General features: G+C 36.7%; 1 protein-coding gene across 1 annotated transcript in view; it reads left to right on the forward strand.

Moving 5' to 3' along the window:
• LOC140204134 (transmembrane protein 33-like) overlaps positions 1 to 10751 on the forward strand; it is a 150834-nt gene extending 140083 nt beyond the window's left edge. Inside the window, exon 8 of the mRNA XM_072270532.1 lies at positions 1477 to 10751. Within this exon, the coding sequence (XP_072126633.1) occupies positions 1477 to 1603 (127 nt within the window). The 3' untranslated portion in view covers positions 1604 to 10751. The remainder of the gene's footprint in view (positions 1 to 1476) is intronic.
• Positions 10752 to 12508: the final 1757 nt, after the last annotated feature.

A 12508-nucleotide genomic window follows, 5' to 3' on the forward strand; every position in this document is an offset into this window, starting at 1 on the left:
CCAGGTATCCATGAAAATCTAACTGCACAACCCATCTTCCCTACTCTAAACAACACTAAGAGAATCTCAATAACTATGTCAGGACGAGCTTTTGATTTACTCCCTTTTATAGCCTCTAAAGCAGCAGCAGAATCCGAACAGATGATAACCCTACATGGTCAAGAGTCTTCTATCCACCATAAGGCCCAGAGGATTGCTAATAATTCTGTTTTGCAAAGACAGAAACACCATCTGACACCCGGTGTGGTAGTTGGAGTTTCCAGCTACAGGTGTATTTTTACTAGAATCAATTGAAATACTGACTGCACACAAGTGATCTCCATTTAACTAATTATGTGACTTCTAAAACCAGTTGGCTGCACCAGTGATGACTTAGTGTGTCATATTAAAGGGGGTGAGTAATTATGCAATCAATTATATTGTGTTTAATAATTGTAATAAATTTAGATCAATCTGTAGAAATTTGTTTTCACTTTGACGTGAAAGAGCCTTTTCTGTTGATCAGTGTTTAAAAAAAAATCCAAATTAAATCCACAGTAATCAATGTTGTAAAACATGAAAACTTCCCGGGGGGGAGGGGGGAGTGGTTATTACCTCTTATACACATTGTATGTTGAATTCACCACTATAATTTGCACTTCAGTGATTTGGTCCTTTCTGAACCTTTTAATCTGGTCTATTCCCATCTTTCAATGTTTTCCCAGCATTCACCAGTGTTCCCGTTGTGTTTGCAGCCCTGCTATCAGCTCACACGTTCGGCTGCATATGGGTTTTTTTTTTAGCCACGGGGCTCAGGAAAAAAATAGTGTAAATCTGTCCTGCCATCATATAACTTGCCCTGGGTAATTCTGGAGCACTGCAAGTAATCAAGTTTTCAAGTTTTGATGGGTAAATACTAATTGTTATTCCTTCTAAGCATGTATATTGTGGAAAAATTCTTAATATCATTGGAAAATATGCTTTTAAAATGCAAAATGAGGATTAAATTTTGAAAGACGGAGTCAGGCTATTGCAGCATGGCATGCTTTGGATACTGGTCAAATATTTTATAAGACCGTTGGACTCTGCCCCTATGTGAACAAAATATGACCTTATGACTTTGTTTATTGATAAATAACTTTATAATATTGGTTATTATCATAAATGAAAATCTGTTACATCAGGAGAACACCTAATCATCAATAGTTTAATTGTGATCATAAATTCTTCAAGAAACTTATAATGTATTTAAAGGATGCTGTGAGGTGATTTATTAAATATTTTAATTTTCCTATATTAATTTGATCAATTCCACTTAAGTGAGCAGCCATTCTACATTAGCTAGATGAACAGACTTGTAAGTAGATAAGACATCCAGTCAATATAAAATGGATAGGCCTTTAATTTATTGCTGTGCTCTGCCTACGTTGTCCTGCATGGCAGATATGTGTGTTGTGCTTTGAAGTAACTAACTAGCCTTCTACTCTTTATTAACAGGACATTGTTTTATGAGCTTCGAGTGGCAATAGAGCAGCTGACAGCCAGACCTTCCTGTCCAACCTTCCTCCGAAATGCATGTCACAAAGCTATAAAGGTCATTTGTAAGCTGGCTCCAGGGTCATAGAGTTCGAGATTCTCCTTAATATGAGATAATTTGCAATTGGTGACATTCTTTATACTTAAGAATTTCGAGGGATATTGTTTATGTCATTGTATTTTTTTGGTTACTTTTAATTAGTGATGACTGAAGTTCATGTATTGTTATGAGGTTTTACATTTCTCAACTTCAGATGATGAGGGTTTTTAAAAGTATGTTTGCATTAGATTAATTGCTATTAGAGTGGATTTTATATAAACGTGGGTGCACAATTTGTTCAGAGGATTGTGTGAATAGTCCATTCATGTGCAAAACAGATAATGGGTTTCCAGGCATACGTTGATCATCCATTTTCTTGTTTTTTTTTCTAAAGCAAATATAACCTGAATATGCATTATCTTTAACATCTACCCTCCATGTAAAGAATCAGCATTGTTGCATTGCAAGGATTTAAAATAGAACTAATGAGTAGTTTATTTTTTAAAAATTGGTTGCTTAATTCTAGGTCATTGTAAACCTTGACTAAAATTTGCATGTTTAATAGGTGTAAATATTAAATAAGCATAGGGCTAATTTCTAAATAATTATTGGCAAGTGCACATAAAGCTTATCGCTCAGGCTCTGCTCTTAGTTTGTTGGCACAAATGACCTCCATTTTTTCAGCTTGCCCTCAGGGATTGATAACTTTTAATTTTTTGTTTAATGAGGTTAATAAATTAAGGTGATAACTCTGACACTTTGTAAGAACCTTCCAAATAAGTTACATAGGCCAGCTTTGTTTACCAGTGGTCTCTTTAATATTTCATGAATGTATCAATAATATTACTATGAATTGGTATCTGACAGAAGTACTGTGAAGGTCATTTTTTTGTTTTGTCAGATTACCATGGATGGTGTTACAGTGAAATGTTTTAGAAACATAGAAAATAGGTGCAGGAGTAGGCCATTCGGCCCTTCGAGCCTGCACCGCCATTTATTATGATCATGGCTGATCATCCAACTCAGAACCCCGCCCCAGCCTTCCCTCCATACCCCCTGATCCCCGTAGCCACAAGGGCCATATCTAACTCCCTCTTAAATATAGCCAATGAACTGGCCTCAACTGTTTCCTGTGGCAGAGAATTCCACAGATTCACCACTCTCTGTGTGAAGAAGTTTTTCCTAATCTCGGTCCTAAAAGGCTTCCCCTTTATCCTCAAACTGTGACCCCTTGTTCTGGATTTCCCAACATCGGGAACAATCTTCCTGCATCTAGCCTGTCCAATCCCTTTAGGATTTTATACGTTTCAATCAGATCCCCCCTCAATCTTCTAAATTCCAACGAGTACAAGCCCAGTTCATCCAGTCTTTCTTCATATGAAAGTCCTGCCATCCCAGGAATCAATCTGGTGAACCTTCTTTGTACTCCCTCTATGGCAAGAATGTCTTTCTTCAGATTAGGGGACCAAAACTGCACACAATACTCCAGGTGTGGTCTCAGCAAGGCCTTGTACAACTGCAGTAGTACCTCCCTGCTCCTGTACTCGAATCCTCTTGCTATAAATGCCAGCATACCGTTCGCCTTTTTCACCGCCTGCTGTACCTGCATGCCCACTTTCAATGACTGGTGTATAATGACACCCAGGTCTCGTTGCACCTCCCCTTTTCCTAATCGGCCACCATTCAGATAATAATCTGTTTTCCTATTTTTGCCACCAAAGTGGATAACTTAACATTTATCCACATTAAATTGCATCTGCCATGAATTTGCCCACTCACCCAACCTATCCAAGTCACTCTGCATCCTCTTAGCATCCTCCTCACAGCTAACACTGCCACCCAGCTTCGTGTCATCCGCAAACTTGGAGATGCTGCACTTAATTCCCTCATCCAAGTCATTAATATATATTGTAAACAACTGGGGTCCCAGCACTGAGCCTTGCGGTACCGCACTAGTCACCGCCTGCCATTCTGAAAAGGTCCCGTTTATTCCCACTCTTTGCTGCCTGTCTGCTAACCAATTCTCCATCCACATCAATACCTTACCCCCAATACTGTGTGCTTTAAGTTTGCACACTAATCTCCTGTGTGGAACCTTGTCAAAAGCCTTTTGAAAATCCAAATATACCACATCCACTGGTTCTCCCCTATCCACTCTACTAGTTACATCCTCAAAAAATTCTATGAGATTCGTCAGACATGATTTTCCTTTCACAAATCCATGCTGACTTTGTCCGATGATTTCACCGCTTTCCAAATGTGCTGTTATCACATCTTTGATAACTGACTCCAGCAGTTTCCCCACCACCGACGTTAGGCTAACCGGTCTATAATTTCCCGGTTTCTCTCTCCCTCCTTTTTTAAAAAGTAGGGTTACATTAGCCACCCTCCAATCCTCAGGAACTAGTCCAGAATCTAAAGAGTTTTGAAAAATTATCACTAATGCATCCAGTATTTCTTGGGCTACTTCCTTGAGCACTCTAGGATGCAGACCATCTGGCCCTGGGGATTTATCTGCCTTCAATCCCTTCAATTTACCTAACACCACTTCCCTACTAATATGTATTTCGCTCAGTTCCTCCATCTCACTGGACCCTCTGTCCCCTACTATTTCTGGAAGATTATTTATGTCCTCCTTAGTGAAGACAGAACCAAAGTAATTATTCAATTGGTCTGCCATGTCCTTGCTCCCCATAATCAATTCACCGGTTTCTGTCTGTAGGGGACCTACATTTGTCTTTACCAGTCTTTTCCTTTTTACATATCTATAAAAGCTTTTACAGTCAGTTTTTATGTTCCCTGCCAGTTTTCCCTCATAATCTTTTTTCCCCTTCCTAATTAAGCCCTTTGTCCTCCTCTGCTGAACTCTGAATTTCTCCCAGTCCTCAGGTGAGCCACTTTCTCTGGCTAATTTGTATGCTTCTTCTTTGGAATTGATACTATCCCTAATTTCTCTTGTCAGCCACGGGTGCACTACCTTCCTTGATTTATTCTTTTGCCAAACTGGGATGAACAATTGTTGTAGTTCATCCATGCAACCTTTAAATGCTTGCCATTACATATCCACCGTCAATCCTTTAAGTGTCATTTGCCAGTCTATCTTAGCTCATTCACGTCTCATACCTTCAAAGTTACCCGTCTTTAAGTTCAGAACCTTTGTTTCTGAATTAACTATGTCACTCTCCATCTTAATGAAGAATTCCACCATACTATGGTCACTCTTACCCAAGGGGCCTCTCACGACAAGAATGCTAATTAACCCTTCCTCATTGCTCAAAACCCAGTCCAGAATAGCCTGCTCTCTAGTTGGCTCCTCGACATGTTGATTCAAAAAACCATCCCACATACATTCCAAGAAATCCTCTTCCTCAGCACCTTTACCAATTTGGTTCACCCAATCTACATGTAGATTGAAGTCACCCATTATTTCTGATGCAGTGGACCTTATTTTTCCCCATCACTCTGAATAATTTTTTGCAGGTATATTGGTGAATTTAAACTTATAAACTGTTCTTAGATAAATCTGCTTTTTACCAATATGGATAATAGAACTATGTTTGAGTGCACATCTGTACTTGTACTTGACATCTTCAAACCAATCAATTACTAAACCAAAAGCAAACTAAACTCTGGACACAGATTTCCTGTGATAAAACATGGTAGAAATTCTCAGCCAATCAAGTAGTATCTGTGGAATTCAGTCACATGGATGCTTAACTCTAATTCTTCCTCCTAGTGGCCTGCTCAATGATTTTTCAGCAAGACTGTCAGTACTCCACTAGTACTTGTTTAAAGTGAAGTGCAAGTAATTTCAGCTGTCGACTTTACATTGATTTTAAATATAACATTTTAAAAAAATACAAAATCCTGTAAATAACGTGTAGGATGTTATAAATATGACACCTGAATTTCTCACAGAATTTCCAACTACCCTGACGTAGGGGGTCAGCTCTGACTTGACCACATAAAGGAGCTGATGTTTTCTTTAAAAGAAGAACAAATTGTCTAGCTTTTCATCTGGCTGAACAAGCAGTGATCCAGAACCATTTGTTTTCTCCCAACTTTGTCTTTTTCGAACCAACCCCCTGTCCCCCATTCTCCACATCCCACCCCCACCTTTTGCTTCACGTAATAGCTGAGATGAAGATTTGCCTGCAAGACTCTGCATTGGATCTTACCTTGCTCATTGGATTTTTATTATTAACTTGAACAAAATCCTAGATGAACTCCTGAAGATGGAGCAAAACAAGGAAGAGCAAACTCGAGAAGGACTCCACATTCCCTGTTTCCATGTGGAACTATTTCTTTATTGCTACTTACTTACTCCTGTTACACCGCTGGCATTTAGGGCAGCAATGAAGGTCCTCCATCTCTGGCAGTGTTTAGGATTGCTTCAATCGTATCAGTATCTTTCTCTTGGTTTTCACTATTGTCTGGCACGCAAGTCCCAGATGGAGACTCAGGGATACCATTGCACTCTGACTTATAAGGATTTTTCATTGATGTCTCCGTAAAAATTTTGTTTTACCAGTCAGGGTTATTAACCCTGAGCTGAACCCCTGAACCGAGGGATGGGTGCCCTTTAACCTGTTTGGCATGGGTGATCCTACCAAGAGATATTGCATAAATCCCTGACTCCAGCCAAAATAACTGTACAGGTCTTTGAGGCTCGCAAGCCTCCAAACCACAACATGGTTGTGGTCCTATCAGTAACAGAAGGAAGCTATTTCTTCAAGTCAGAAGAAATGCCAAAGGGAGTAGACAAGTTAGAGTTGGGGAGTTACTTCTATGAGTTGAAGGTTGAGTCAACCACTCCTCTGTAATAATAAGGTTTTTAGCCCAAAATTAAGATGTGTGGCTGTTTTTTTTTAGTTAAGCATTAAATCACTTTGGTATATATTGAGCTTTAGAGCTTGTGTAAAATCACTGAGGAAATCATAAAAATTGTAGAAACCATGTCCATAATTAAAAGGCTTCAAAGTTTGTCTTTTATTACAAACATCTCAGTTTGAATTGTTGATATTGCTAAAGAAATATAAATTGTATTTCCATTCAAAGTTTGAGTTTTATTTACATGGGAGACCCCAGCTGGATTTTTCACCAGAAAACGATCCGTTTCAGATCCTGTTATGTCAACTGTTGATTGTTGCTGATTAGAGGATTCTCTATAAAACACCATTTTAAGCCTTAAATTCATGCATGAGAAAGACTTTATATATAATGTGACTGATGTTATAATGCTTACCTTGAGCATGAGATAAAAATAGAATTCCGTAATTGCCTATTGAGCTTTTTATGAACCATCTTTCTTTTTGCATACTTTGTTTCATTGGTAATTACAAACTAGCAGAAGGGTTGTTTAGTGTTTTCCAATTCCACATTAATTAGCTTTGGCAGCAGTAGACTTTTCCCATCACAGTGGAATTTATTCTGGTAATCTTAGAATTGATATCACCTCAAATATTTGATCGATCAATAACTGTCCAGGGTACTATTTATAAAGTGCTATGCACCTTAAAGAAGAAAAATAATTGAATGTGTTGGTAAAATTAAGGGCTGTGCTAATATTTGCAATAGCTAAGCAAAGAAAGACTGTCAATGCTAAGCTCCTGTCATAAAACAACATAGGAAGTTGATAGGAAGTCCATCAACATCTGCAATAGGCCGAAATACATCACATGAAGATCTAGAATATAAAAGAAATGTTGTTTCTACCCAGTAAAAGGATATTGTTCATTTTTAGTTACCTTTGAGAATGTGCTGGTAAACTGCAGTACTGAATCAGTTTAGTTCTTCCAGTGAAGGTGCTCCCACAGATTTGATCAGGGGGCTGTTCCAGGAGTTAGATATAGTAGCAATGAAAGAAGAGTGGTGAGTTTCTAAGTCAGCATTGTGTGTGATTTGGAGTGGAACTTGAAGTTAATTCCATCCATCATGTTTGCTAGCCAAGTCTTAAAAATTCAAATGTTGCATGTTGCAACAATTTCTGAAATTTAGCATCATATGTCTGAAAACTTTTTGTTCAGACTAAGGGAGCTTAATATTTCAATAACAGGGACTTAAATTAAAATTGTTCAAAATGATATATTTATTACAATTATTTCCAAATTCCTTATTTCAAATTTGAGGAATACCATGCACATTCTACACTCAGGTACAGGAGTGGAACCAGGTGTGGTCTTTTGCTGCTGTAGTTCATCCACTTCAAGATTCGATGTGTTGTGTGTTCAGAGATGCTGCTCTGCACACCAATGTGGTAATGCATGGTTACATGAATTACTGTGGCCTTCCTGTCGGCTTAAAGGAGTCTGGCCATCCTCCTCTAACCTCTTACATGAACTGGGTGTTTTCACCCACAGAACTACTGCTCTCTGGAAGCTTTTGGCGTTTGCACCATCCTCTAAACCCGGGAGCCTGTTGTGCATGAAAATCCCAGGAGATCGGCAGTTTCTGAGATACTTAACCCACCCCATCTAGCACCAACAATCATTCCATGATCAAAGTCTCTTAGGATCACATTTCTTCCCCACTTTGATGTTTGGTCTGAACAAAAACTGAGTCTCTTGACCATGTGTCCATGGTTTTATACATTGAGTTGTAGCCACATGTTTGGCTGATTAGATATTTGAATTAACAAGCAGGTGTACCTAATAAAGTGGCCACTGAATGTATATATTAATTTCAGCATCCTAAGAAATGTTATTCTTTACTAATTAATGAACCTAATTTCTCTCCCAGGGGCCACCATGATATTCAAGTCTGTTTTGCCTATGTGCACTTACTTTTAAAAGAATCAATAGGCTTGTATTTTTCTTCCTGTTTCAATTTTTAGTTTATTATATATTCAGGAAGTCTTAATTCATTGTATGCCACTATAGATTTTGCTACTCTTTCAGTCAATATGTTAGGTTGCTAAATTGGTGCTGTTATAAAATCAAGAATGTTTAAATATAATGATATTTTATCAGATGTGTAGCTTAAATAGCTGGATTGGAGCTATAACACAGTGCTTGGTAGCTTTGAACTTTTTAACAAGGACTTCCATATATGACCACAATCTAAAATAAACATCCAGATTGCTATAAATTTGAGAATATTGTACTAATTAACGCAATACTCAGTCTCATTTTATTTTAGGATATTTTAATTAGTGATCTGTTGCTTCAGTAAAAGATTTTGTAGTCAACACTGACAATTAAAGTAACTTACCCACAGAGATCTAGAGTTCCTTGTGATTTAATTCACATTTTCTAGTACTCTTTTGAGAATCAATTTTAGGAGGATCCAAGGTAGTCAGCAACATTCATGTTAATAAGCAGGTTAAGCAGTCAATGTTATTGAAGGATTCTTTGAAACAGGAAACTAGGAAGAAAAAGCCATGACTTCCATGCAATATTTTAAATTCTTACCGGAGTGGAATATGCCAGGATGAAGTAGAAGCTGAGATGTCCTAACCTTTGAAAATGAATATATCTTTTGTTTCTTTATAATATCTATTATATTTTGCAATATTCTTCCAAGAAAATTAACCCTCAAAATTATTTTTTAAGATCATAGAGATTTTAAAGCAATATAATTATGCTATGATTTCTAGTTAACACCATATACAACATGTTTAACATTTACTGTGTCATATACAGTTAAAATAATCTGGCAGAGGCTGAAGTTCATTTCAGTTCATTTAATCATGCTGGAGGAGATTGCAAAATAGCACATTGTACAGATGATCAAAAAGTCACTGAATACACCATTTGGACTTCTACATTTAGATTTCCACATTTAACTATGAAGACTTGTACTGCAAAACTCATTGTCAGTTTCACTTTATGATGGTAAATGTTAAAAACAGTTTGTATATAGCAAGTGTTAAATAGTTCCAATATAATGAAATAATCAAATAAACTTTAAATATTAATGAAAACAGTGATGAATGACTAACTGCTTTATAAATCTTAGTAACAGCAAGTTGCCCAATATTGATCATTCATTAATCAAAATGATCTTAGAAATATTTAAAGTTACACACACACAATATTTTTTCTTAGTGTATACTTACACATGCATAGAAATGATTGATCCATCTTATCAGTAATGAAAATTATAGAACTGTTGCAGCACAGAAGGCAGCTATTCAGCCCGTTGAATCCTCGCTGAATTTTGTAGAACATACTAACAATGTTTAATTGTTTGTAAAAGACATTTTAAGTGTAATATTCGAGATATAATATTGGCAGAAAGTTTGAATGTTTAGCAGCAAAAATATATAGAGAAGCAGTAAAAATTAAAATTGTTATTTCAAAATTAAGTATGCATTTTATACATTGTTTGGAAACCATATCAACTTCATAAACTGGCATCTGGTCAGTGAGAGTACTATTCAGTTGAGGGGAAAAATGGACATCTGGCATGAATTCATCTTTTTTTATATATTTAAATAGCTTTGCTATTTCTGTCCGTTCATCCGCTCATAGGGAGTCGTATGTAATGAAGCATGTAGTTGTAACTAGGCTATACCTCAGCTGGAAAATGTCAAATTATATTATGTATTCTTCAAAAGCATAAATCATGCTTAAGATTTCTTTTTAAAATGTGAAGGTGAGGGGAGAAAAATTGACGATTTTGATAATAAGTCACCAGGAATTACAAGATGGATTTCATTAAAAAAAACTTCCATGTTATTGTTGTCAGAAGCAGAGATCTCAGGAGACCTTAAGTATTCATGGTACAAATGTGATTATAAAGATTGTAAGATTATGCAGATGTTCGAATGTACTGGGGAATCTCAGACAGCCTTTATGCTTTGAATGCCACATTTGAATGTTAAACAATGCCTTTGAGAGACTAGCACAATCATAAATAGGTTTTAATTATTTCTTGTGTATCATCAGGATGTGGACCTGTGTGCTTTAAATGTTTGTGTTTGTAAAATGTTAATTAAAAAGCATATATATCTGACTCTGCAGATCCATTCAACTATGACCAGCAATGTCTACCTTTTGTGATGATGTCTTCATAATGAAGGAATAGACACTGAGTCAGATTGCAGGAAGTTTATGCTAATTATTTCTATTACAATTGTAATAATGTGCAATATTGTTTTGCTATCGATGCTTATTCTTTGAACATACATTTTTGTGTGTTCTACACTCTGTAATGCAATGCATACTTGAAATAACAGAATAGTAAACTTATTTCTAGCACCTAATTCAGCAGCTGTTCTGAGTTTGTTTATTTTAAGATTTATTAAATGGTCACAACGTTGGGATCTGGGGCTTCTGCTAAACGTTATAAATTGCTGGTCAGTAAGGAAACAATCTTTCTAATCTACAGGATAATTAGATTTTTAATGATCAAATGGTCATAGAAAATAACCAAGAAATGTGGAGTTTTCTTCTCTTATTCCAAAGAATTATTGTTAGTATTTACTACTAGCCAAAGGACATCGCCATTTTGAGTTAAGTGATCATTTTTAAATTATTCAGAGAAATTAATATCTTAGGCTAGAAACAGCAGTGTTTATTAATAGTTAATATAGACTTCATGCAGGCAGATTCAAGCATACTAAATGAAAAATACAGAGCCTTTGCAAATAAAAATTTGTAATCATTACTCAATAGCTCTTATAACTATAATAAAATATACTTTCTCGTTAAAATTCTTGGATCTTTATGAAAAGTTTAACTAAACACAAGTGGAGTAGTGGTTGTGAGGAAAGTAAATGTTAAGCTTGCATACAAAGACAGGAACCAAAAGGATGAGTATAATGTGACTAATATTCTGAGTTGCATTTATTTCAATGCCAGGTGTATTTTAGGTTCAGCAGATGATGTTAGAGCATGGATTAACATGTGGAATTACAATATTTTAGCCATTAGTGAGACTTGGTTGCAGGAGGGGCAGGACAGGCAGTTCAGTGTTCTGGGGGTCATTTCTTTCAGGCTTTAAAGAATGGTAGGGATTATTTGTCGGTGAAAATGTCACAGCAGTGCTCAGACAGGTCAGACTGGAAGGCTCATCTACTGAAGCTATATGGGGAGAACTGAGGAATAAAAAAGGGATGATGTTTTCAGGAAAGTTGCCTTAATCAATATAAAGGGATCCCAACTAGAGAGAGTATAATACTGGATCTCTTATTAGGAAACAAGACAGGGCTGGTGACAGAAGTGTATATAAGGGAACACTTTGGATCCATTGATCATCATTCCATTATTTTCAAGATATTTAGAACATAGAACATTTATGGCCAAATATAGAACTGGTGCTCGGCTTGAGATTCTAAATTAGAGGAAGACCAATTTTGATAGCATCAGAAAGGATTTGACAGGTGTGGATTGGGATAGGTTGCTTTCTGGCAAAGGGTTATTTGGTCAGTGGGAGGCCTTCAAAAATGAAATATTGAGAGTACAGAGATTGTATGCTCCTGTTGAAAATAAATGGCAAGACTAACAGGTTTAAGGAACATTGGCTTTCAAAAGATATTGAGACCCTAGTTAGGAGGATGAAGGAGGAGGTGCAAGGCAGGTATAGACTGCAAGGAACAAATGAGGTATTTATTGTATAAGAAATGCAAGGAAACACTTAAAAGGGAAATCTAGAAGGCTAAGAGAAGGCATGAATTTGTTCTGGCAGACAAGAAAGAGAATCCCAAGGGCTTCTATATATTAAGAGCAAAAGGACATCAAGGGAAAAAATGGTCCACTTGATGTTAGGTAAGATAATCTATAGATGTAGCCAAAAAGAATAGGGATATCTTAAATAGATTTTTGCATCTATTTACTCAGGAGGTAGACACAGAGTCTAAAGAACTGAGGCAAAACAGTAGAAGCATATCCAGATTACAGAAGAGGGGGTGCCTGCGGCAAATTAGGTTGAGTAAGTCCCCAGGGCCTGACAAAGTATGCTCTTGGAACTTGTGAGAGGCAAGTGCAGAAAGCAGGGGCCATGGCAGAGGTA

The sequence above is a fragment of the Mobula birostris genome, chromosome 10 (assembly GCF_030028105.1).
Source record: "Mobula birostris isolate sMobBir1 chromosome 10, sMobBir1.hap1, whole genome shotgun sequence".
NCBI classification, from domain to species: domain Eukaryota; kingdom Metazoa; phylum Chordata; class Chondrichthyes; order Myliobatiformes; family Myliobatidae; genus Mobula; species Mobula birostris.